General features: G+C 47.2%; 1 protein-coding gene across 2 annotated transcripts in view; it reads left to right on the top strand.

Moving 5' to 3' along the window:
- MGAT3 (beta-1,4-mannosyl-glycoprotein 4-beta-N-acetylglucosaminyltransferase) overlaps positions 1–27,227 on the top strand; it is a 259,794-nt gene that overhangs the window by 176,365 nt on the left and 56,202 nt on the right. The window contains exon 2 of one of the 2 annotated variants that reach the window (XM_069652945.1): positions 431–647. The exons of the other annotated variant lie outside the window; for it this stretch is intronic. Within the exon in view, the coding sequence (XP_069509046.1) occupies positions 592–647 (56 nt within the window). The 5' untranslated portion in view covers positions 431–591. The remainder of the gene's footprint in view (positions 1–430; positions 648–27,227) is intronic. 2 annotated transcript variants of the gene reach the window in all.

Below are 27,227 nucleotides of genomic sequence, written 5' to 3'. Positions count from 1 at the left end.
GTATGCCAAGGATTTGCCAAAATGTCTTTTCCTGGGAGGTCATGAATCTTTTCACTGACCATGTGTGTGTGCGCGTAGAGTCATGGGAAATCTCTTGCCGATTGTGATTATAGCCTTGCAGACTGAGGCGTGTCATTATTGCGAGATAATGACCCACCTCAAGTAATGGCCTGAGGTGGTGTAGAGAGCCATAAATTGAGGAAGGGCCTCTATCCCAAAGAATGACTCCTCCCATGGTTTTGGATCGTAGGTATAAATGTTCAGTAAATAGTGTTAGGGAGAATTCTCCTTTCTGTGCTAATTCCCTTCAACCTTAGAGACCCCCAGGTCTTTTGCTGGACTTTAGGACTTTTTAATTTTAATCCTTGAGTGAGACCCTTCTCATGTGTTTTGCCCCGGTTTGGATTATGTGTTTCCTCTGTTTTTGCAGTTTAACAAACTCCATAGGCATCTACTTTTTGTATGTTGACACCCGGCAAAGTGCCATTGAACCAAAAAGAGCCCGTAGCTGTCGACGACCTCCAAACGGCTGCCGCAGGAGCCCTCCAGGTGTCCTCCCTCTTGTCCCCATGACTGAGGCCCAGGAACACCATGTCTGCATCGCTGCGACAGGACCAACTCCAGCTGGACCACGCTTCTAACCAGAGGTACTGTTTACACTTGGAGTACCTAACTCATTGTCTTTTTAGCTGTGCTCTTCTCGGTTGAGACTTGCATTGGATTCCCTGTAGAGTTGATTCCAACTCTGCTTTCCACAGGCTTAACAGCTTGTGACCCTACAGGTGATGTCTACAAACTCTCTAACCTCTAACTTTGTGCAAGACCTTTATCTAAGAAGTGCCTCAGCCCCATAGACTGCTCCCAATTGACTCTGGCTGTCCTGGCTCCCTGCAGACTCTTCTAGCCCATTCACTTTGATATTTCTGTCCCTCATAGCTGGTAACTTGATTTAGACTGTTACTGCAGGGAAAGGCTTGTCTAGACTTCATTTGAAGATTTTAGTATACTCAAATGTACCGAGAACCTATTTAACCTTTTTCCTCCCTTTAACCTTTCCTTTCTGCAACCTCAGAATCTGCAAAGTGTAACCAGTGGGATATATAAATGCCATTACTGTCCTTGTGATTGAAGTCACCCCAGGGGATAGGAATTGTGTATGAAGCATATCTAAAGAGTATACACTAACTTGTTCTGATCCTGAAAATTATTTTAAAGTATATTTGATTGCTATATGAATTGCCCTTTTAAAGAATTCTTATTGAAAAATTGGTGTTAAATAAATAAATAAATAAATACATAAATAAATAACTATTTATAACAGAAACCTTAGGTGTAAATGTTGCTTTGCTACTTGTAAATACAAATTTCATTGCTACGGCTCTACAGCTCACATGTACCCCTCTTGAGAAATGTCTGGCTGCTCAGTCACACTACCAACTTGTGTAGTACAGACCTATACCAAAAGGTGGGTTACCTAATACCAAGCAGATAAGTGTTGTGCATTCTCACACAGTGTGACGGCACCAATTCTTACCTAACAAATAGAAAAAACTATTTATGAATTACATGTTTTATTTTGTCATTTTTAAATAACAACGTTGTGGAAAAAGATCCTCTCACAGAGGGAGAGGGGACGTGACTCGGACAAGTTTTCCTGCAGTGCAGATCTGAGTTCTATTGCTGTGTGTATTGTGTTGGCAAGAGGAGTTGTGTATGTTTCTCACTCAATCATGGGAGTAGACTTTTGAATTTCGAGGAGGGGGGCGATGGACACATTTTTCAGATGTCCCATTTTAAGTATAAGGACTTTCAGTGCAGATGGCCTATCCCGGGGTGCGGGGGAGGATCGGGCCCTGGAGCACCCGCGTACTCTGCGCCCCTGCTCTCAATCATGCATGGTTTTGCAGGCAAGTGGTACTTGTATTAGATGGAACTTTATTGCCACCTACAAGCCAAAGATATTGCATTGGAGTACAGGTAGGAGGGTGATGGGATGTGAGGAGGGCGTTATTTGGTTGTTTACATCCCCAAAGAACCCCATGGCCTTGTTAATGCCTATAGCCATTTCCACCCACTGCCTGCCTCTCCCGCCCAAATTACACCCTCCTGGGATCTCTTTAAGCTAAATCTGTCATGCAGTAGCACCAACCTTTGTGCTGTGTAAGACCTGCCAGTGTTATTTATAAGCAGTCAGCTGTTAGTTAATAACTTAACTGCCACTGTAAATGACCGCCTGGTGTAAAATACACTACGCCTTAACTAAGTGTACCTTCAGCCACTTGACTTAAAAGCAGTATGTGTGTCCTTTCATCTGATCCTTGTCCTGAAGTCCTGTTAAAACACGCATTTGCAAAACAACCGTTTTGGCATGAATGCGGGTATTACATAGGAATTTGCCAGCCCCTTACATCGTAGGCCCAGGTACTCCAATCATGTTCCACCTGTTGCCATCATGGAAGGGCCTGTCAAATGAGTATGCACAAGCCACAAATATTAGTGTTGTTTACATTTATGTTTGTAATGCTGGTTATTTTCCTGTGCCTGCGTTGCTCGGGCAAGAGAAATGTCCTCTTTTGTTTCCTAGCTTCTGAAATCAGAATGTTTGTAATGCAGTCAATGTCCGTAGTTAGTAACTGTAGTCTAAGCTTTCTGATTGGCTGAGAGGTCAATAACGGGATTGATGCACTCATTTGGTAGCGTTGTTGTGGGGGAGAAAGTAGCGTTAAAGCGAAGGTATGAAGATGTAGTTATTCGACACTTCACATAGCACACCCACCTCTAAATCGGGGGTGGGGTGCAAGAGGAATGAAAGGCTCGTATGGATGCAGTTGCCTCAGATGTATTTGAGGCCTAATATCATTTCTGGAATACATAGATGATTCTAAGAGGGCCATGTCCTGCGAGGCTTCTTCGTCCAGCCCCAGTTTTGTGCATTGCATCATGGGACCTGGAAGTCCATGTTTAATTTGGAAACATGTAACTACAAGTCCCAGCATGGACTGTGCACAACCTCAACTGGTTGAAGGGCTGACACCTGACTCGAGGGTCCGCAGCAGCTATGGGAATGGCATTGTCCATCACGTCTGCTAAAGGGCGTTCAGACGCCAAGTCCTTTTAAACAATGCCAAGACTGCCACGTGACTATTGCAATTATAGCAGTTCTGCTAACAGCTGCTGGCACTGTCACATTGAGGTTTAGTTTAATTCCTAACACTAACAACTTGCATTTTATTGCTTAAGAGGGCAAAGGTTCAACTCCGAAGACTGCGCTCTGTTAATCCTTGCAGTCTTTCAAGTGTCTGTAACTCTCTCTGCGCAACTAGTCAAACACACACAAACACGCGCGCGATTACTCCGTTTCACCCGTTTCACCCACACACTGGGGTTCATGTTTAAGTTCCCCATAAATTACCCAGATTGGACCTGTTATGTTTGCAGTTACGTGCAAACAGGTCCCGTCCCTGTAGTTTACATCATTTGCGCATCAGAGTGCACAAGGAACACTGTCTGCCATGTATACGTGGCAGGCAGCATTCACAATGGATTCCCATGGGATCCGCCATTTTGCTTGAGTAAATAAGCAGGTGGACTCCATAGGAACCCACAGCGTTTACTGCTACCGTAAATGCTGGAGTATTTGTATGGTGGGAAGCGGATTCACAAAGTACAATCTATGTCCCATCTCCACCGTACAAAGGAATTAGGGCCGGTGCTATCACTAGGCAAGGATAGGCGCTTGCCTAAATGTGCAAAATGGTAGAGCGGCAAAATGCTGCTTTAACTCCACACACTACGTTTAATGTATACTGCCTGGCCTGGCCTTTTGATAGAACCGGCCCTGTCCTCTGTACACTGTCTGCACCCTGCAGGCTGGTGCTGGCGGCGGCAGCAGCAGAGAGACCAGGTAGCACTGAGAAGGTTGGGGTCAGGCCTGGCTCATGCTCATGAGTGGCATCATGGGCGTGGCTGTGGCAGCGCTGGTACTTGCCCCTTACATAGAAAGCACCACACATGCCCCTCTTTCTCTGCCTTCTGTGCGTCTTTAGTCAGGGATGGACTGACAGGATGGACGGACGGTCGTGTCATCTGGCTCAGAAGTAACTACCAGACGATATTCCAAGGGACGGGACCACGTGCAGCTGCTGAACATGGAGAAAGCAGATTAACCAGGCGAGACAGACAACCCGCCCCTTCCCCCAGCTCTGTGTCATACCCTTGTCCCTGATGCCGCATTTGAAATGGGTTTCCGTGGCTCCCCAGATCGCACACTACTTCATGAACTGAGGGCAATAAATAACACCGTCCGAGCCCCATTTCCTTTTTGCCAAGCCGAACGTCTCCTTTTTTGTAAATAAATGTAACTGGGTGAGCCATGTTCTGCTAAACAAAAGGCCTGGCAAACTGACTCTCAATGTTGGAATCAAGATTTGCTGTGCCTATGTGCAGTAATATCCTTGAATTATGTCATGGGTGGTGATAAAATTATAATTGAGTCCACAGATAAAGGAAGCAGTCCAGTGTGACGCTGTTGATGCCAGTCCTGGACTTCACGCAGGCCATGTGATGAACCATGAGAGCATTTATTTTTTGTTTTGGAAAGCACCATCCATAATCTGAGTGGGGAGCAATGGTGTATGAGTTGGGATACAAAGGATGTTGGTGGTGTTTGCTTATTGACCCACCCAATGACTACCCAAGTCCATGCTAATACTTGACCCTATGGCCATTCCCACATACTTCCTGCCCAAAACGCATCCTCTCCTGGGATGTCTTTGAGCTTGTTTTACTCAAGCCTTACCATACATCTTTGCACTTGTAGTGCTGCCAATGTTTTTTTAAGGCAGTCTTCTGAGAGTTATTCAGTTAATTTGAGCTGTACATTCGCTACTGATATAATTAAAAAATATCTTACCAGGCATGCCTACATCCACTGAATTTATAAGCACTATGTTGTTCTTCACTGAAGTCCTGTTAAAAACAACCATTGGCAAAGCCAACAGTTTTGACCTGTGCATAGGTATTAGGCATACATTTGCCAGGCACTGCAGTTATATGCTGAGGTACTCGCATCATGTTGCACCTGATACCATCAATGGCCAGTCAATACCACTACGGAAGTGCCTGGCAAATGCCTTTCCCATGCCTACAAAAAGGCCCAAACTGTTCGCATTACCAATGCTTGTTTCTTTTGGTTTGGTGTTGTGGTGCCAAATCTGGCCAAATCTGGCAGGGCACCTGGAGCTGCTGTTTTGAGCTTCCCCACATTTGTTTGTTGATTTCTTTTTTTGCAAGCTGGCCTAGAAGTCAGCCCCTCCTGTAGGGCAATTCTCACCTCTTGAACACAAGGATGTGCGGATGTGGTTGGTGGGAGGGGTGCAATTCAATGAGAGTGAAGCCGGCAAGTGCCAACAGCTGTCTTCAGCCCTTTAACTTGGGAGCGTGCTTTTACATGACTCAGCTCTTTAAAAAAAAAATGAAACAGTTAATCTTTTTTTAAATGTGGATTTTAATTACATTTTTTATTAAATGTAATTAAATTACTTTTTTTATTGTTTCATTAGGTTGTGTCTGCTGCTCAAATCTTCATTCTCAGCATGTGTCCTTCCTCGTTTGTGAAATGTCACTTGGTAGAGTTACACGGATGTGTTTCTAATGTTTTGAGCAACCTATTTTAATGTTTGAATATATATATATAAATATATATACATTTCCTCCTGTGGTCATTTCTCTTCTAAAAGTGTTTTCATAACCTTCTATATTGTATATTGCCAGATTCACATATGAACCTCAGTTGTTTCCCAGAACATCCAACCAAATGTTTTGCTATGTTGGGTGGGTGAGATTGTTGTTGCTATATTATCATCGACTTGTTTAATAAACCTGTATTTATGAAACACAGGGGCTTTAATTTGACTTCTGAAACCTAACACCATGAGTGAACGTGAGGGTGAGGAAAATGCAATGGGATCCATCCAGAGCAGAAGACTTGAGCAATGTTTTAGGTGGAGGTAAAGGGTTTGCGGCAATCGGTTACAAAATGAGGTTGGTTGGTTGAGAACCATTAGCATCTGGAGTGAGTGGCGGTGCCAATCCTACAGTTTGCCTAGGGTGGCAAAATTCCTTGCACCGGCCCTAATGAAAATATGGCACGGAGTAATTCATGAGTAAAACGTTTAGATATACAATGTGTGTTTGAATAGTGCTCTAATCGAGGGGCCTGCAATCTGTAGCTCTCCAGATGTTTTGGACTGCAACTCCAATGAGCCCTTGCCATTGACTATGCTGTATAGGCCTGCAGGGTGTTGTAGTCCAAGCATCTGGGGAGCCAAAGGCTGCAGACCACTGCTTTACGCTGTATCGACTCTTAGCCCCCACAGTCCTCCTTTCTCTCTAGCACACACACACCAGACTATACATAAACAACACCTCTTCATTCTCGCTGTAACAACAAAACCTGAACTGGCTGAGCTGTCCTGTTTCAAGCCGGGGTAGGACGGCTTTTTTCACTTTCCCTCATTTCCTGCCCCTTGTCAGATCCCCCCCTCGCTGCAGGATGATGCTGATGACAAGGCGGGGTGACATGATCTCCATTTTCATAAAGCGCCCTGCAAAGCTCCCATGCATCATGTTCTTATCGCTTCCTGATTCTAATTCTGATCAAAGAGGTTTCCAGAATTTACTTTAAATAACATGATCATGTTTGGGGAAGATGCATGTCGGCCTTCAATCCAGAATTCGCCTTAGAAGACGCATCAACAATAAAAACAGGAAATTCCAATGTCCGCAAATTCGTGGGAAAAGTAAAGCAAACTGAGTTCCCTTTTAAAAGCGGGCCTGTTCCCGTCGGAATCTGTCACAGGGCATGTGTCCATGCTGGGCCTGGGACAGAATGCTGCTGGGTTTGGAGTCTTCTCCCCGGGAGAGGCCCAGAGCAGTGGTGGTGCAAAAGGACACTGCCCCCCTGCATAAAATAGCGAGAGGCACCCCTGAGTACCCTGCAGCATAAAAACCCACACCTTACTAGAATGGGCCCCGCCAGCCCCCATACTGAAAACCCACCCAAACCTAGGAAATCATTGCAAATTATAAATAAAAGCTGTTTTTATTACCTTCTAATTAAAAGCACTTTAAGTGAATTAGACAATAATGCAAACAAATCACTTTCATTATCCTATGTCCTTGTTCATTGTCTAAATGAAGCTCCTGCTTGGATTTTGATGCTGCAAGAATGTCTAATGCTCTTGCACATCTATTTTTCAATATTTTTATATAATCGACTGCGCTGCACTTTTTCGTGACTTGCAGGGACTTCGCAACAGGCTCCGCATGTCTTTGCGAGCGGCCTTTCGCGAGACACCACGCAGAGCGTGGGCGAGGCCTGCGCAGAGGCCGGAGTAGGGGGGCCACTCAGAAAATGAGGAAGAACAGGGGAAAAAGTTATCGAGATGCAGGCCTGCTTGCGGGGGAACCCACAGCATGCATGCCTTCACACACGTGAGAGCACGGAAAGGTAGCTGTTCTGGCTGTTTTTGCTTTGCATAGCAGCATGTAAGGGGCGTTCCGGCCGTGAACTTGTGTATACGGCTACTTTGTGCAGAAAATTCCATGAATAAGCGAGGCATGCTTTTTTTATTCTGCATATCAGGCTCACGCAGTGTCGTTCTCGGCAGGATTAATGAATGAGATCTTTTCCATGAATTGGCCCTCTAGGGTTTCTATGTATGGTAAATATGTTGCAACAATGAACCATTTACATTGGCGACCAACCATCATTGTTTCCTTTATCATTTCTACTCTGTCCTCTATTAAGCCACGAATGAGTCATTTGTTTAATGCTAAACTGAACATCTCTAAAGCCTCCCAGTTTTGGCAGATAAAACATACTGAGATTAAATAATGTACTCAGAATTACACTAGTTACATGGTAAAGCTAGGATTTCAGTCCAATTCACAATTTAGACAGTTGACCACACATCTTCCTAGTTGGTGGTAATGTGCGTTAATATCTGTGTTCCAGGAGTTAAAATAATACTCAGTTTTCTACCCAAACTAAAAATTACAAGTCACATAATAAGCCACCCTGACAGCATGTACTTCATTTTAGTTACATGTTGTGCAAACATGGCACGATTTTAACTTTATTTCCCCCATCCTGAACTGAAGACTATAAACATAAGTATGCAAAGTAATGTGAGCCTAAAATAATCTCTTCTAATTATTTCAACTTGGCTTTCAATACTTAAAGACACAAAGTGAAAGAAAATGTTCTATACTGTTTGGAGTCATTGTTTAACAGAGCATGCAGCTTTTTATGCATGTATGTCCTTTCTAATCACCTGACCTTGTACACCGGGACGTCTGGTCACCCTAGTCCTTTGGCATCCACAGTCTTTTCTCCACATCCAGGTCCTTTCTCGCTTTGGATGTCCCTCTCTGGTTCCTCACTCATTTGGGTCACGTTTGGTGGATGTTTTCTTTCCTCGGCTGGGAGACTGGCATGCATCCCTGTGGGGCTACCACGACTGGTGTTTCGGCTTCAATACATGTTTTCCACCCTACTCTGTGGTGTTGCAGTCTCTTCTTCTCCACACAGCTGTGCACTTTGCTACTGCAATGCAGTGTCCGAAATCCATGGTCTTCCATTGTAACCACCGGCTCACATCATCTCCCCGCTGTATGCCCTCCCACTGGCCCCAGGTAGCATTCTCAGGATCCCTGCCCATCACTCGAGCTTTGCCTCCAAGTCTCTGTACTACTCGCCTTCCTCTCCCACTCTTGACATGTTCCCTATTCTAGGTCCACGGGGCCAGAGAAAACCTAACATGTCCACAGTGAGGGTAGAAAAACGACCAAACCGTTGATCTGTTCCAATTATGGCGATTTCCTTCCAACATACAGATGCGCAGAGTATTAGGCTTGCTGCAAAGTGCTTGTACTGTCTAAGTAAACGTATAGAAGCTCTGCTAAGTCGTGCTGGTTATAGTAACCTTGCTAGGAAGTGCTACCACTGTCTGTGGTAAGGTTGAGCAAGGATACATGGGACAAAAAGTGGTTTGTGGTTTTCACAAGTGATTTTATTGGTGTACTTCCCAGGTTAGGGTTGGACCCAACGTCTATGGGATCTGGGGGTTTGTTGATAAAAAAAATCAAGAAGCTGCTTCAGCTGCTTGTGTCAAGGATGTCAGACGCCAGCAGGGGTGACTTCTAAAATAATCAAGTAGCTAGCCTAGTTTTACAAATCCATGCCCGTCCAAAGCTACAAAATAAGTTTAAAGGTGTGCCAAGAGAAATTACCAAATCCTAATCTTCACAAGCCCCTGGCTACCCTAAACTATAACACAAACGTTCCAAGGAGTGGCCAGCAAAGGAGTTCCCAGGTCCTTATCTTAATAGGCCCTTAGCCCTAGTCTTAAAAGGCTCTTCCCAGGTTTGCTAACAGCCTGGGTCCTTCTTCGGGCTTCCAGTTTTCACCTGGCCGTTCAAGACCTCTATCAGAGATTCAGGATTTGGCTGACTCCTCTTCTCAGGCTCCACCTCAGCCTTTAGTTTGTCCAGGTTGAGCTTGATTTCACAGTGTACTCCTTATGGGACTTGGGGTCCTTTACAGCATTTGCTATCTTGGACTATCAGATAGGTCTCCCTGCCTTGGGGTTCTCACTACTTACAGTTCCTCCCCCTGCCCCCACACCGCAAGACCTTGGGTTTCCCATTATTTACAATAGGTCTCCCCAGATCTTGGGCTGCTGCCAGACCTCGGGTTTCTCGCTGCTTACAGTAGTACAGTAGCACCCCCCACCCCCCGGATCTTGGTTTTCTCGCTATTTGCAGTATCTCTCCCCCAGATCTTTGGTTTCTGAGCATTCATAGTATGTCTCTGCCAGACCTTGGGTTTCTCATACTTACAGTAGGTCTCCCCCAGAGCTAGGGTTTCCTAAGCATTCATAGTATGTCTCTGCCAGACCTTGGGTTTCTCATACTTACAGTAGGTCTCCCCCAGAGCTAGGGTTTCCTCAGCATTCATAGTATGTCTCTGCCAGACCTTGGGTTTCTCATACTTACAGTAGGTCTCCCCCAGAGCTAGGGTTTCCTAAGCATTCATAGTATGTCTCTGCCAGACCTTGGGTTTCTCATACTTACAGTAGGTCTCCCCCAGAGCTAGGGTTTCCTAAGCATTCATAGTATGTCTCTGCCAGACCTTGGGTTTCTCATACTTACAGTAGGTCTCCCCCAGAGCTAGGGTTTCCTAAGCATTCATAGTATGTCTCTGCCAGACCTTGGGTTTCTCATACTTACAGTAGGTCTCCCCCAGAGCTAGGGTTTCCTAAGCATTAATAGTATGTCTCTGCCAGACCTTGGGTTTCTCATACTTACAGTAGGTCTCCCCCAGAGCTAGGGTTTCCTAAGCATTCATAGTATGTCTCTGCCAGACCTTGGGTTTCTCATACTTACAGTAGGTCTCCCCCAGAGCTAGGGTTTCCTAAGCATTCATAGTATGTCTCTGCCAGACCTTGGGTTTCTCATACTTACAGTAGGTCTCCCCCAGAGCTAGGGTTTCCTAAGCATTCATAGTATGTCTCTGCCAGACCTTGGGTTTTTCCGCTATTTACTGTAGCTCTCTCTCAGATCTTTGCGTTCTCAGCATTGATGGCGGTTCTCTCCCTGGCATTGGGTTTCTCAGCATTCATGGTAGTTCTCACCCTGGCATTGGGTTTCTCAGCATTCATGGTGGTTCTCTCCCTGGCATTGGGTTTCTCAGCAATCCTGGTGGTTCTCTCCCTGGCATTGGGTTTCTCAGCATTCATGGCGGTTCTCTCCCTGGAATTGGGTTTCTCAGCATTCATGGTGGTTCTCTCCCTGGCATTGGGTTTCTCAGTTATCCTGGTGGTTCTCTCCCTGGCATTGGGTTTCTCAGCATTCGTGGTGGTTCTCTCCCTGGCATTGGGTTTCTCAGCAATCCTGGTGGGTCTCTCTCTCTGACCTGGATTTACTCAGGATTCAAAGTACGTTTCTCCCAGACCCTAGATTTCTCAGCACTCACCTCATTGGCAATGAGTATTTCTTACCCCACCTCCTCACTCAGTGAGGCTCCTTTTCAGGCAGAAAATATTGTTTTACCCTCCTTCACGGGACACCTTCTCTGCGAGTCTCTAGGAAAGCATGCACTTATGGGCATCCTTTGGGATTCTGTTGCTTAGTTGTGGCCCCCTTCTGTAGCTCACTTACCATCTTGCATGATGGTCCTCTGAAGCACTCGTCACCAGAGAAAATGGTGCAGGCTTGCCAAAACCTGTACTGCCTCTTTGCCTGACACCTGGCGAAACCACCGCCTCAGTGACGAATTTACAATAAGGCCGACTACGCCTTGGCCTAAAGCGGCAGATTAATAAGCAGTGGCACATTTGTATATGTTTTAATTATCTCATAAACAGTTTTAATTGGTGTACCTCAATCTTTGGCATCGGCCATTCATATTTATTCTCTGAGTCTCGCTATTTTTGTCTGTAAAAGGGGCCTGCCTGATCTCCTCTGTGACACGGCATGTGTCCGGCTGCATCGGGGCATGTGACGCAGCGGGGAGAGAGCTAGCTCGCTTGGGGCAGCTTCGCCGTGGAGAATCCCAAGCGAGCTGCAGCACGCTCGGCACACCGGCAGCGAGAGAGGACGAGCACCGTGTACCCCGCGGTGACTGTGACTGTTGCTCGGCCCCCAGCACTCCTGCATAAAAGTCTGGATCGGGTGCGAGCTGGAGAACGAAGCACGTGGCCCTGCTGAATCGCCGGATTATACACTCTGGCCCTCGCAGGATCACTATAATTAGTAGCGGTGAGACAATTTACATGTAAAAACGAATTTTATTTTAAATTAAATAAAAAAAACAATAACTAGCTGGATTCGAACCATGTATGCTGTTGCTTACAAGTAAGTAATTGGCAGGTTCTGCTAGTCTATCTGTATTTTATTCTGTTTTTGTTCATGTGAAAAACTTTTAACAGTTATAATTTAAACGTTATCATGCCAGCAGTGCGCATCCCTTTACTGCGCACAGCAAAATGTCGAATTTCGACAGCTCCATTTCGTTGCATATATTTGTAGGGGGTGGGTAAAGTGAATAATAAATACGGGTCTCGCCTCGTATATATGCAGAGAAATACGGTAAGAAAAAAATCAACATTTTCGCTACGCGCAGTAGAAAATGCGCAGTGATCCCACGGGCAGCGCCAGCCCTAGGATTTGCAGGGCCCCGGGCTGCTAAAGATGTGTGGGCCCGTTTATTTGCGTTACAGAAAATGCTGTCACAAAATTAGTCAATTTCCATGGGGATCAAATAAATGGACGTTCAATTTCTGAATTTTCACTTGTTTTATGGCTGTAGCAATATTAAGAGAGGCTTATTTTGGAGTAGCCCACCGAGTGAGCCGAATCATTTGTAGAGTTGTGTACCTCAAAAGAAAGTGCTGTGACAAGGAAGAGCAGGACAAAAAGTAATGAAGACCACTAGTGAGTAATCCGAACACACCTAATGTGACGGCACGTTCCAAGGATGTAAGGGCAGGGATTGGCCCTGAGCCTGACAGGGCAAAGTGCTTTTGCTGCAGGATAGTACAACCTTAACCAGGTCTATTTACCAGAAAGGTGCTGAGTCAGACGGAGTAAGCAATTCCGCAGGTCTTCAAGTCTCATCAATAGTGCTCCAGTGTGGGGGATCATTAATCCACGCACAGGGACTGAACGTATCCTAAACTGAAATACGCAATTTTAGTTCAACTGGTCTTTCCTAATAGAAGATAATAGAAATGAACATTGCCTTTCACAAAAGGAGTCATCAATACTCAGGAAAAAAACTGCTAGAGGAGAGTTTCCTGGAACACTGCTGGCAAAGTATACAGGGTGTGCACCCTTTTAACCCAAATATATATGCTGAACTATTCTATGGATAGCAAAATACCAATACAAGACGTGTGCTTTGTTTGAAGACACTTTTATGGTGCTTTGTGGATTAGTTAGTTCAAATCCATGTGATCGAAGACTTGAGCAAACAAGCTTTTTTGCATGCTGGCCTCAAAAACACCCAATGGGGATGCAATCGGCCCTGTGAAAAAAGTGTGCGGATGCTGTCAACTCACATGTATTCTCAACTCGTACCCTGAACATCAGCACAGGGCTAGGTAGAACATCTTCAGGCCAGCAGCCTCTCTTCACACATGGACCTGGTAAATCATCACAACAGATTTGCCCTCTGATCCTTTCCCCTCCTCACCACGACATTTGGCTTTCAACAATACTCTGCTTTATAAATCCAACATGAAAAGTACACACATTATAATTAAAGTTCTCCAGAAATATCGGAATCCTTATAGAAATATGTTTAACAAAAAGAGTATAAATGTTGCTTTATTTTTATCCCATCTTGAAGACTACAAATACCAGAATGCAATTCCATAACATTAATTTAAAAATGGCTTGTATGCTGTCTTTCAAGACTTCATTATAACAAAAGATTACGTGAAATGGTGACCTCTTGCATCGTTTGACAAAGGCATGCTCTATATGATGTGAGTGAAATGTGACATTTGCCCCCACAAAAATGTATGTAACACACCAAATGCAGACATATGAATACTATCGAGCTAGTGCATAACTCTTTTTTGTCAACGTATTTTAAATGTCTTCAAAGAAGACAGATTTGGGCAGCAGCTCAGTTTTTCTGCATGTTCTTTTACAATAAAATGCCCCTTTTCAACAAAGGTTCTTAAATGGAGCATTACTTGAAACCAGGAGTGTGATCAGCCCTAAATGGGAGGCCCCACGGTTGTGATGGACTGCTGGGGAGGTGGGCGGGAGGTATTTCTCTCTAGAAGCGCATCACAGGGGTTTGGGAGCTAACCACACGCTAAAGCACTGGAAGCATCCTCGCCCTTGTTACCTCTTTACGGCAGCAGGTAGCTGTGAGGACCCCAAGATCGTGGGACGACGGCACAGACGGCCCATGCCTCGGACCGGCTCTGCCCACAGATCCCATTGAAACCATAGATTACAATTGCAGAAAAGCGTTCTAGGACATTTGTAAAACTGCAGACTCAAATTTCATGTTGAGCAACAGAGAACACACAAGGATGTTCATGCCTCCTTCACTTTTACAGTGTAGTCTCATGTCGGGTGCTGTCTGACATGTTATTGACTCTGCACAGACCAAGAGACTTCTAAGGAGAGTGTAGCCCTTGCAAACTGCAATCACTTCACTGACACTGATTAACACCATATCAGTGTTGTGCAACCTTTGGCTCTCCAGATGTTTTTGGACTACACCTCCCATCAGCCCTAGTCTGCATAACAGGTTGCAGACCCCGATCTAGAGCCAGTGCATGCATTTGCAATGGAGCGGCTGATCGTCCAGTGGAAGCCGGCTCAGCTACAATGTCGGAGGTGAACGTCTTCTTCCTGTATTCTAGTTTCAAAAGGATTCACAGTTCATTAGCAAAGCTGAGTTCCTCGTGAAAGTCCTACTAACATCGTGAAAGCACCTTTTCCACTTCTTTCATTCAAATGCAATAAAGTGCATTGGTGAAAAACAGCACCGAAAAAGTGAAGGGATTTCTTCCACTCCAATTTAAAATGTTATGCTTCTGTGTTTTAAAGAGAAGTAGGGTGAAAGGAGTTGAGTCTGGTGAATAGGGCAGAGTAAAGTAGGGGGCACATGCATTTGATTGGGAATAGGGCAGCAGTGTCCCTAAATACACTACTCGGCCTAGGGACCAGAAGCAAGTGTAGAAGCTTCCTTCGGGCCTTCCATCTCTTCCCTTGTTCCGCCTTGCTCTTTTTATAGTCTGCCCTAGGAGTGTGTGACTGCTTTGACCAACCTAACTGGCTGGGGCCTGCAGACATTTTTCCTTATGGCCTTTGATTAGCTCCTGGTTTGTACTGCCCTCAGTAGATTTTCGTGCCACAGTGCACCGCTGCTGTGTTTAGGTGAAGTAATAAAGCAACCCCCCCTGGTGCCACAGTGCACCGCTGCTTTATTTAGGTGAAGTAATAAAGTGACCCCCCTGGTGCCACAGTGCTCCGCTGCTGTGTTTAGGTGAAGTAATAAAGCAACTCCTGTGGTGCCACAGTGCACCACTGCTGTGTTTAGATGAAATAATAAAGCGACCCCCCTGGTGCCACAGTGCCCGCGGCTGTGTTTTGGTGGGGTAATTAAGTGACTCCCCTGGCACCAGAGTGCAATGCTGATATCTTTAGATGAGGTTATAAAGTGACTCCCCTGGTGCGACAGTGCACCACTGCTGTGTTTAAGTCAGTGGTGGAAGTGGAAAAAAAAGAACTAGTGGTACTTTGGGTGCATCCAAAAAGGAGGGAGTGGGATAGTCGGACAGACGCTGGGGAGGGCATGAGGTACGGGGGGGTACGGGTGCTGAGTGTGAGTGGGGGAGAGGGGTGACCAGGATCACACATTTTGGCTCAAATTGTTGGATTTCAAGGTCTACAGTAATAATGTATTAAAGAGTTTACTTACAAAAAAACACAAATTGTATAATAAAACCACATGACAACATGTAAAATACGTTAAGCCAAAAGAATATAATTGAGGCTTTAATTTTCACATCGTGAATGGTAAACTATACATCCCAGAATTGAAGATAATGCCAACAAGAACAAATATAGTTAGCCCCACTGTTCTTTCAGTGGTTTAAGACATGTAATAAGTTGTGTAATAAACAAAAATAAGTTTGCAGATTCTTTGCCACAAACTTCCAGCTCGTTATTTATGATGTTGAAAACATTTGATTGATGAATTAAAGCAACACATCTTTAAATGGGCGCTTTGTGTTGCTCACTTTAACTATCACAGGTTTGCAAGGTAATTGATATGATATGTTATGATATGGCATTTATAACGTGCCTATACACAAGTGTTTCAAGGCGCGACGAGGCAAGGGAGGGGAACAGAGGGAAGACAGACAGCGATCCTACTAGGCCAGGTGACATTGAGATTGCGCTTGTGCTTTGCAAGCTCCTTGAGTTGGAAATGTTCCATCATGCATATGAAAGGCTTTGCCACTGATAAAAGAAATGTGTTTGCCACCTGAGCGCCTTAACGACCTGCAGAGCTACAGACGCTGTGTGTGTGTGTCTCTCTAGCTGTGACCTGGGAAACTGTCAGTGCTTGAATGTCCGGCCTGAGCTGATTCTACATTTGGTTCAGAAGAAAGGGAACAAAGGCAAAGGACCCGCCCATTGCGGGGACACCAGGTTGGGCAGGTGTGGGGGGCAACAATGGCTGGAGTGGGCCGGTGGATGCTGGGATAAATGAGTTCTCCCAGCGGGGATCAGGCTGGCTTCGTGGACTCAGGCCTAGCGGGGGGAGGGCGGCAGCAGCGGCACGAAAAACCCTCATCAAAATTGGGGGCCAGAGGGCGAGGTCCCTGCCTCGTCTTCCTGGGCATTTGTGCCACTGTATTCCTATTGCCTTACCCGCACCATCGTGACTGCTGACCCTGTATTGTTTCCATCCCATCTACCTTGAATTTCGAGTTCGAAAGGGGAGGGTTTTTTGGCAGGTGGGGGTACGACCATATGGACACTGAGATCCCCTTCTGGGGGACACCAGAGCTGGAATAGTGCTGAGGGGTGGGCAGAGGGTGCCCCCCATCTAAAATGGGTGTACAGCCTTCAGAGGGTCCCGGCGCGGGAGGGTTTGGGGGCAAGATATATGGGACAGTTTGGGTGGTGACGAAGGGGCTACCTGCTGGCATCCCCCTCCGAGAAGGGCATGGTGGGTATGGGGCAGGGCATCACCACAATGTGCCGCCTTGGGGGAAGGAGCGTGGTCCACCCAGACCTCTTGTCAGTATAAAGTTGTTGAATTGCGGTATTGTTGCAGTGTTTGTTTATGAAAGTCACATTTTGGTTGTTTGATTATGTTTTGATGTGTAATAAAATGTGGCCGGAATGGCCAGTGTTGTGATTGTTCACTCTTCCCCTGGCACTGCCTCCCTGCCAAGCCCAAGTGTCCAGGACGCGTTTCTGGTGCCTTTGAACTAAAGGTACGCTCTTTAAAAAGCATATGAACTAGTGGTAGGGCATCCCAAGATTTATATTACACTTCCATCTGTGGTTTAGGTGAGGAAATAAAGGGCCTCATCACGAGTTGGGCGGTAGCCCTTAAATGTAGTGGTAATGCTATTACCACTGCATTTAAGGGTCCGCCAAATCACAAGTCTGGCAGCATTTACTGGAGGTAAATGCACCAGAAAAATGCAGATTTTTGGTGCATTTACTACACGATAATACTGCCAGCGGTAATTGTGTGGAAAATTTCCCAATGGGGAATTATGTTTACCACTCAATCCGTGATCCGGCAGTAATACCGCCAGATGGGTGGGCAGTAACGCAAATACAGCTGGGCGGTATCCCAGTCGGGAGACCGCCCAACTCGTGATGAGGCCCAAAGTGTCTGCCCTGGTGACAGAGTGCTGTGTTTGGAATGCTACCATTCTGCAAACAATGGAGCCATCCGCAATATCAGTTGTGAAGAGATGGCACGTACCACACAACGGCATCATTTTAAAACCACTTCTTTTAGAATTGTGATATTATATTACATTGTAACATGTATATTATTACATATTTTTACAAAGCAGCAAAAGGTTGGAAGTATTTGAACTCTGTACCCACTGTGGACATATTTCCACAAATGCGCAATTTGAGTGAATCAGAGTAAAGCACCTGTTTCATCAGGCGTGGAGAAGCGGTTGTTTGGTGTAAGGCCACTTCAGTCCATCATTCATTTCTCGACTCTCGCCGGGCATTTTCCCAGATTCAGAAGATCCGTCATTTGTACAGCATGTGTTCCACCTGGGCGTTCCTCCTGGAGGATTCCCATTTCCTCTTCGGGGCGCATGCTTTTGGAGTAAATAGCATCATACAACGAGTATAAATGATGTGACCAGAGATTAGGGAATGGGTGCAAGATGCTGATGCCCCCTGCCTTTCCCCTTTCTTCATGGATAGAAGGGGGTGCACATTGTATCGGACTGTATCTGGGAGCCCGGGCAAGCCTGACAGACCAGTGTGTGCCAGTTTATTAGCCCAACGTGGGCCACTTAGAAGACATCGAACACTATGCAAATGCCCCTAGTCTGCAGCATTGGTCCCAAATGTTCCTTAAGAAAATGCACCCCAAGTTCTACTGAAAGAGCCTGTCATGAAAATGCACACATTTGAAATCTGCGGATGCAGCCCCTCTCTGGGCGTATGTAGCAGTGTGGCACATAACGAGAGGGCCCCCGACACTTGACCACCCCACTTAAAGCGCAGGCTAGACTCTCACGAAACCCCACCTCTGCATCTCCAGCTGCGTGGCGCTTCGAGGCAAGGCGGAGGCGCCACCCTTCAACCGAAGAAACACTTGTGCTACTATGCCTGGCCAAGAGGCCGGCTTCTAGCTGCTAGGCCTAGTGGGGCATACGTTCATCTACTATCTGGGGTGCTGCTGAGAATAACGAGGTCCCTTTGACTTTATATGAAGTTGAGACTTTGGCTCCTGGCCAGGATGATACTCTTTGAATCAGATAACTACCACTGGGAGTTCCAGGAACTTTGCTTCATAATTGCAGGCTCAATTGAATCCCAAGAATGCATCACACTGAGTGGTGCCAAGATCCCAACTTGACCATGGAATGTTAGGCACCCGGGGGCCCGCCCAAACCGGCCCGTCTCACACAGCCTGTTATTGGCCAGACCCATCTTGGCCTCTAGTCTGGCAGCGCATTCATGATAATTCCCGAGTTACCACATGGAAAGTGGCAAAGTGAACCAGGAAACAGCCCACACCCTCGCACGACATGATTACCTACTGTCCTGTCCCTGCAAACACGCTAGAACGTGCCCCCGTGGGCCTGCACTTCTGACAGAAAGTTTGCGGTAGCCGGGTCTGCATGCCCCCAAGCTGGCACAATACAGGACGCGTCTTCTTTACCTTGCTTTGGCATGCCTGCACCTGCGATTCACCACCTCTCCTCGCCTAATCTCCCTGCTCTATGTCCCACTCAACCTAAAGTCTGTAAACCTCGGGCAGGGTGAACGCTTTGCAACATAAGAGAGGGCCTCTCGCTCACTCTCTCTCCACAAATCCCAACATGCAGTGAACGCGTCTGGGGCCTGGGGCATTACAAAACGTAACACTAGAGTGAGAGAAGCAGAGAGGGGCTGTCCCCTAGTAGGGTCCCCTACCCAGTAATACATCATCAACATTGTCCGCCAGGGCTTTAAGTGGGATTGAAAATCGAGAGCGGCTCCAGTTAGGGGGTGTGGCGTAAGGACACGTCCTCTAACGAGAGCCCCCCTCGATTAAGGGTGGGGGAGGCAGCTGGTAAAAGAGGTGGGGATGGGGCACACTGGCATCATTACCCTTGATGCGCTCAGACCCTCCTTTTAAACACAAGAAGGTGCTGGGAGCACCAAAAGGTGTGATACCAGTGTGCTCCAGCTCGCACGCAGCAGGCAGTCCTTTTGTTCAAGGAGCTGGCTTTAACCACGGGCTCCTTGAATGAAAGGTCTGCCTGCTGCTGTTGTCTATGTACTTAAAACAGTAGGAGGGCTGGATACCTGTTGCGTATGGATAGAGTAAACAGCATCCGCGAGAAGCAATGAGAATTGGGTGAAATCTGCAGGTTTTTTGCTAACCTGATGAGGACCGCGTGAACTAAATAGGAAGCGGGTTGAGTGTCACATCACTAAATGACATGAAAAGGGTCATAGTAGCATGGTCCATAAGCCGGAAAGGATAGGTACTTTCTATTCAAAAGGATGTCGCGTACAAAGGAAAAGGGGTTCCCCGCAAGACTTGAATGAAAACATTTGGAGTGGGGCTCTACCTGCGGCTTCTAAAGCATTCTGATCCACCCTACTAGATCTAAAGGGACTCTATTGTTGTTCCTGTTTATGTCCTGAAGATGGTTGGCGTAAATAGTGGACTGATTCAAGTCTATAAAATACAACCTGAAACATGTGCCGACCTACTACTTGAATGAAGACAGGCAGTTAGATTTAAGACTGTATTGAGAGGATCTAAATTTTGTATTGATATATAAAATTGCCAGATAGTGACCTAAAAGATTAGGTTGTTTTGTATTTGTGTGATTGAAGGTATGATAAAGTGAAGTGAATGGAATGTAGGGATGAATGGTTTTGTGGATCTTAAATAAGCGCAAATTGTGTCTTATGTTCAAAATAATTTTACACCATAATGGTGATACTTTATAAAAATTATTTTAAAACTTTTTTTGACAAGAATGTATTGAATCATTTGTCAATATTTATAAAAAAAGATAAATGAATATAATGTCATCCTCCATCTAAGGGTCTAATCCTGTTGTTTTGTTGGAGGGCTGGAGGGCCCAGTGTCTCCTCATCACCCAGAATTCATGCTGGGTGATGCCTAGTTACTCAAAACAAAAGGAGAGCTGAGCAGTCCAGCCCTCCTCCTGTTTCGAGTACATAGATATCAGGCAGTCCGCACTGCATGGTTACACCTGCTGCTTGCAGGTGTCAGCACTTGAGTTTAGAAAAAAGAAAAGGCATCACCTTTTCTTTTTTCTAAACCGAAGTGCTGACACCTGCAGGCAGATTGTGTAAAACTGTGCAGCTTCTTACACGGGCTGCCTGATGTGTCGGCTGGCTGGGACTAGTCGGGGGTGGGCCCCAGCAGGGCCCCGGCTCGAGAGACCTGTCTGGAGACTGCCAGGGGCCTGGGCCTGACTGGCCTCGGCCCACTTAAAGCCCTGTTGTCCACACATAATCAGATGAGACAGAGAACTTGTCTGATTTTGGAAAATCATATTACATTTTATTGGAAAGCACATGGTTGCTTCGTACAGTAATCCTATTGGGCGGTCCCAGCCTTGCTCAAGCCATAAGTATGCCTGGCCCAAAAACATCATCCTTTCCTGGGTGGTTCTACCAATCCCGTGTTACATAGCCCCATTCCAAACCAGTAAGCCCTTCCACTCTTGTGAGAACAGCCCGCCTTGGTATCCGACGGTCCGTTCAGTCACTCCCATTTAGTCAATGGAGCAAACAAGGCCACTGCATCAGTTGTTGAGGAGTGCCAACCGTCTCTTCGGTTATCAGTGCTTGTCTCCCCCATCCTGGCTGATGCAGCCAGTAGTTATAGCTCATGGAAAGACTGCAGTGTGCCTCCTTCTCTAGAACTGCCCTTGTAACTCTGCCACGCTTTGGGGGTGCCCCCCCCCCGCGACCATCAATGCCCCCACAAGAATCAGTTATATTTCTCATACTCACCATCACAAACTATGTACATCCTGCCTTTGACAGCACTCCCTGCAGCCCTAAGTTGAGGGTATCCGTACCTGCATCGTACAGATGAACCCTGTCTTTAGCAAAGTCTAACAGGTCTCTCCCACACAACAAGTGCCTGACAAAAGCCAGCCCTTCCTCCCTCATAAATCGTTCCATAGTTTTATTGACCCGTCTCCCAGACTTTTCCATTGCTGCGTTGGACCCTGCTCCATGCCGCGCACTCCTCAGGAGCATTTCTGACCATGCTATTTCTGTTTTAGGAAGCATCCGCCCTAACATTCTGATGCCCTCCTGCATCTTCTTAAGTAACCGACTCCTTCCAACATCAGGGAGGTCATTACCCCTAAGGTGCACTATGAGCATCCTGGGTGCCCCCATCCTGGCCTGTTGTCTGTGCACCCCAAGGAGCAAAGCACACCACTGCATGCCCGGTGTGCCCAGCCAGACCAGCTTTGTGTCCTGAAATCCTAAGTGGGTCCCTCGCCTAGGTCCCTGCTCGGGCCCTCTTTTCCACCCAGGTGATGAAAGAATGGCCCAGACTGTGTGACCCGCTGGAATAGAAACAAAACACCACATGTTATAAAGCACACCCCTTCCATCCGACACGCCCTTAACCCCAGAATTCTCCCTTGAGCCCTCACATCCCAGGAGGTACCACAGCATCCTGCCCTCTTGCCCATATATATAATTTATACTGATATGACTCCCATCTACCCATCTTTTTAATGGCTGTCCCCGGCATTCCCACCTGGAATGCCATAATTGCTGCCCCAATACTGAATCCATGTGAAGACCACCCTTCACCCTGACATTCTACTTTCTTTAATGTTGTTGCCAACACCCTGAGGAATTGAAACATGGTCAAAGGGGACCCATCCTCGTGAACCAGGAGGTACCTACCCCCCACTGGCCTACACAATATCTACTGAGAGAGTAACCAGGTGGGGCAACTGTCCTGATCCGTTGCCCTGTATAACGTCACTGAGCTACCCCTCCTCACTTGAGCCGTCTTTGACATTCTCACCCTTATACTGACGCCCCGGTCTGTAAATGTGATATCCCCCATTGCAAGCGCCCTACCAGACTTGTCAATTTTCCCAGTAGCGACCAGCTCGCTTACCTGAAGTGCCCCAAAAAATGCCACTGCAAATGGTGCCCTGAAGTTCTCGACCTCAAACCCATTGGAGCAGACCCCTTCCACCCAGTAGCCTTACCAGCACCTCGAAATCAATCCGCTTATGGCAATCCCTTTTGTGTCCCTCCAGCTTTCCCCAACCTTTTATTGCGTCCCTTACTGAGAAGCCCTTTGTGAGGTCTCCTGAACCCATTAGTTTGGCATAGAATGCTATAGCTACAAGGTGTCCTCAGACCCAGCTACTGGTCCGCCTCAATCTGTGAGCCCACACGAGAAACCGTTTCCACCTTGGCCTTCAAATCCTTATCTGCACACCCCAATTCTTGCACCACGCTCACAAACCTATGGTAGCCTCTCTGGTATCCGGACCGCACTCCTGGTGTGAGCGAGCGCTCCCCAAGTTCCCAAAGCATCGGGTCCATGATACCAGGTGCCACCATTCCGTCCTGAACTACGGGGCTACCTGTTGTGCGTTTGGATGAGCCTTCCGGAACCTCTCCCACTGAAAACGAGAAAGAGTGTCAGCCGCAATATTAACAGTTCCTGTTACATGGCGTGCCCTAAACTCAATATTCTGATACAAGCACGCTTCCACCAGCTTTCGAAGCAAGCATCAGGCAGATTGTAGGTTGATGGCCTGGACCACCGACTTTTTATCGGACCTAAAACGGACCCTCCTGTTGCACAACTCACCTGACCACAGCAGGAGGTCAATTACAATAGGAAATAACTCCAGTGCCATTATATTCACCAATCTCCCCTTTTTCCGTCACTGTGTAGGCCATCTCTGGGCACACCACTGCGCGCATAGAATAACCTTCCTTCCCTGAAGCATCTGAGTACATATGTAGCTCATCGCTGGTAACCCATGGCGTCCTAATCAAACAAAAAGGAGAGATGGAGAGATATATATCACAAGCATTCCCTCAAACTAAGGGGATTGACCCTTAACACTTTGAAACACAAAGCTTGTGATTGTAGTTGCTACCTTCCCTAGGTGAGTCCTATTCCAGTACCATATTAACTTATGGTGATGAGAAAAACCATTACTTGGACACATATTTATAAAAATATACACATTTTATTTCTCAAATACATACAAATGTTAAGAGCACCATCCGTGTATTGTTAAAGTGCCTATTCAGTCTCCTACAGTAAAAATCAAGAAGACACGTTCACTGCGGTATATGCATGAGCTATTCCCCCTTCAACCGGTAAGTAGGTTAGTTCAATTGCTTGTCCGTTAAAGTGTATTGTGCTGTGCTGATTTTCACACTGGGCCATACCTCATTAAACACATCTCACTCAATCTCATTCCATTCACTCTATTCTTCATTCATTTTCATGATCTCATTCCACAACCAGAAATTGTGCCCGACATGTTTCTTTCCGATTTTAGTGTCTTGTATCTAATACTCGGAAATTCTTCAGGGGCTTGTGTAAGGGGTTAGTAAGGCATGCATCACATATCAGTAAACGTAAAAACCTAAAACCAGACGTTTTCTACTAAAAGCATTTCCTTTACAAAATTCTTGTCGGAGTTGCAGTTGTGTTTTCACTCCATGGGTTTGTAGTACCCCTTCGGTCAGTCTACCCGGAAGAGAATCTCCACCATTCTTTATGTTGTGTGTCAATTGCCTCGTATCTTTAGGATCTTGGTGCTATGTGTGGATAATCGGAGAGAGAAGTAGTCGTCTCACATCTGTCGGGAGTGAAATCTCTGTTTGCCCATTCGGCGGGTCCCAGTGCCGAAGTCGTTGAAATGATGTAGAATTTCAATTTCTTTTCTCCTAGGTTCCCGTGTTTCTCTTGTCGAAAACAGGGTTAGACCCGTGTGTCACTCCATACGTTTTGCATCCTGTTTCCTTTCCTTCCCAGCGCGAACGATTGATTTTACGACTGTGTGGATCGAGTCGTGTCAGTTATTTGGGAGCTTGAACAAATTCCAGTCTGTGCCCCTGGAACCTTTCCTGCTACTCCCGACCATTTAACAGGTGTGCTCTCTCGTTCGTATTCCGTTTTGGTTACGCGTTCTTCCGTGCTCTGTCTGTCTGCGTTCTCTCCAGCGCAAATCACTTCCGGGGTAGCGTCTGCCATAGGCTGATCCCATTAAACCCTTGCAGCAACCTGTGCCACATGCATAAATCCCCTTTAATGGCCGCACTCAACCGGATGTGGTGATGTTTACATGTGACTCCCACAGTTGCTCTTGCCAACCTTCTGGCAAATACCCTTCCCGCCGACACTGGCTGCAAAGCTGAGTTTCTCCAAGAGTTGCTGCACCTGACCCAGAGTAGTCCTGTCCTTAGCTAAATTGATGTTAATCTCCTCAATGAGCCCATCCACCTTGTCCCTCGGCAGCCTGCATGTGCCTTTTTCTATCCCCAGAAATGTCAAAACCTGCACGGCTGCCTGCGTTTTATCCTGCACCAGTGGAATGCTCAATTCACTCATCAGCTCTTGGAAGGAACTCTGTGCAGCTCCATAGTCCTCTGACCCTCCAATAAACAAGAAATCATCCAAATAGTGCATGATGGCCCCCTTTTGTTCCTGTGTGTCTGCTGCCCATTCTATAAAGGAGCTGAACTGTTCAAAGAAGGCACATGAAATGTGCGCACCCCATTGGCATACACCTGTCAAAGTAAAATTGCCCCTTCCACAGAAATTCCAGTAAATGAAAACTGTCAGGGTGAACCGGCAGGAGACTGAAGGCCAATTCAATGTCCTCCTTTGCTAAAAGTGCCCCTTTTCCTGCTGCGTGACGAGCTCCATCGTCTGGTCGAAAGAGGAATAAGTGACTGAACAGTATTCAGGGTTCAACCGATCGTTAACCGACTCCCCCTTTGGATAGGATAGATGCTGGATAAGCCTGTATTTGCCTTTCTCTTTCTTGGGCACAACCCACACTGGGGACACTAGGAAGTTAGGTAGGGGTGGCGCCTTGAATGGTCCCATAATCCTCCCCAACGTTCTCTCTGTCTCCAATTTTCCTATCACAATCTCTGGTAACTTGTCAGCTGAAGGGAGGTTCCTTGCTTATCGTGTCGTTAGTGGCCCCACATAAGGAATAAGGAACCCATCCCTAAACCTCTTGTATAAGAACTCCCTTTCATTTGCCTTTGGGTGATCCTGTAGCTAACCATGCAATGTAGTCTTGTTTATTGGTGTGGCCCCCTTAACCCAGCACTCTCGATCACGCTCCCCTGTTCTGCCCCCTGCCTTGTTGCCCCCAGCGCCTCTGTAACATGTTTTGGACAGGTGTGACCCCTTACATTTCTCGCATGCAAGGGTTAATGTGCAATCTTGTCCAAAGCGGCAATAGCCTACGTTAAAGCCCCTGCAGGTGGCCCTGCCCGTGTCACCACCCATGGACCCCCCCTCCCGGTACCCTGAGCACCGCTCTTGTGAGACCATTCCCTACCTCTGGTATTCTGTTTGCTCTGAGAGGGCTGCCAGGTCTCCTTCCTTCCCTCTCTGTACTTACCCTGCCAAACACACCAGGGAGGTCTGCCTTCCTCGTCGATTGGCCAGCTGGTTCTTTCTTCCCCCTCCATGTAAGCTACCCAACCTTCTATATCCTTTTGGTCCCATGACATGATGGATACCTGTGCCATTTTTTATCTGAAATCCCGGTCATAGTCAATCCAACCCGTGGACCCATAGCGCTTGTGCTCCTCTATTATTGTGTCCCTGTATTTCCATAATGCGGACCCTTGCTCAGGGAACCTTTCCATCGTTACTGCTGCCAAAAAGGAAAATGCCTTGGTCCAGTTCTCAATAGTCTCCTCTGCTCTATACCTTTTTTGTCTCTTCTCCGCTTTAGTTATAGATACATCAGGGCCCTCTGTCTCTAGTGGCAGTAATGCAAACAAATCGAAATAATCCATTGCCCACATATGCACCTTCACCTGTCTAGGGATGTGCCATGACAGTGAAGACCTCCCTGATAACAGAGGGGTGATTGTTACCAATGGCTCTTCCCACCCCTGATGCCGCACATGTTGACCCTCATTCCCCTAATGGCAAGCCCACTGCTAGCCCAGAGAGACAAGGCACAGGAGGTGGAACTCCCCCACTTGACAGTAGAATACAACTCACCTGGAGGCCACCAGGGGGCGCAGGCAGGATGGACGCCTGAGCTTCGAGCTCCGCACCCAGCCCCGGGTAAACTGCGACTCACCAGCAGAACGAGGGTCCCATGAACCACGCGACCCCCACCAAGAGACGTTGGGGCCTGTAGCCCCCACCTGGACCCAACTCCGGTCCCGATCAGACGCTCCTGTGCGGAGTTACACGGACCGAGGCGGTACCAGCTGCCCCTCCCCCACGACCTGGCGCGGGGCAACGTAGGAGGCAACGCGGGCCGCCCCGCTCACGAATAGGCCCGAGATTGTGGGCCCGCGGCGCCCCCCCCCTTGGACACCTTACGCGGCCTACCGCACGACCCAGGGACCCGACCCGAAGAGAATCCGCCCGCCCAAGGAGCACACGCCTGCTATAGAGTCCCGGCTCGGAGAGGACCATCCTCCGGATCTTGGAGCAACGGCACTGCAGGGGGGCCGATGCGGGAGCGCGCCCCCCCTCCCATCACAGCACTCACCGAAACGGCCCACGGCGCTCGGGGGCCCCGCGCCTGATGCCCCGGACTCCCAAGGCGAGACAGACGTGGTGCCGCCGGCACGCTCGGTCACAGGGAGGCCCGGGCCCACCCGCCCTTTCCACAGCCCCAGGGCCCATTCGCCCACGGAGCAACGACAGCGCCGGGGGGACCGGA

The sequence above is a fragment of the Ambystoma mexicanum genome, chromosome 3q, assembly GCF_040938575.1.
Source record: "Ambystoma mexicanum isolate Mex_15411 chromosome 3q, UKY_AmexF1_1, whole genome shotgun sequence".
In the NCBI taxonomy this organism is placed as follows: Eukaryota; Metazoa; Chordata; class Amphibia; order Caudata; family Ambystomatidae; genus Ambystoma; species Ambystoma mexicanum.
Note: the sequence above shows the minus strand (reverse complement) of the source record. Positions and strands in the feature narration are given on the sequence as shown.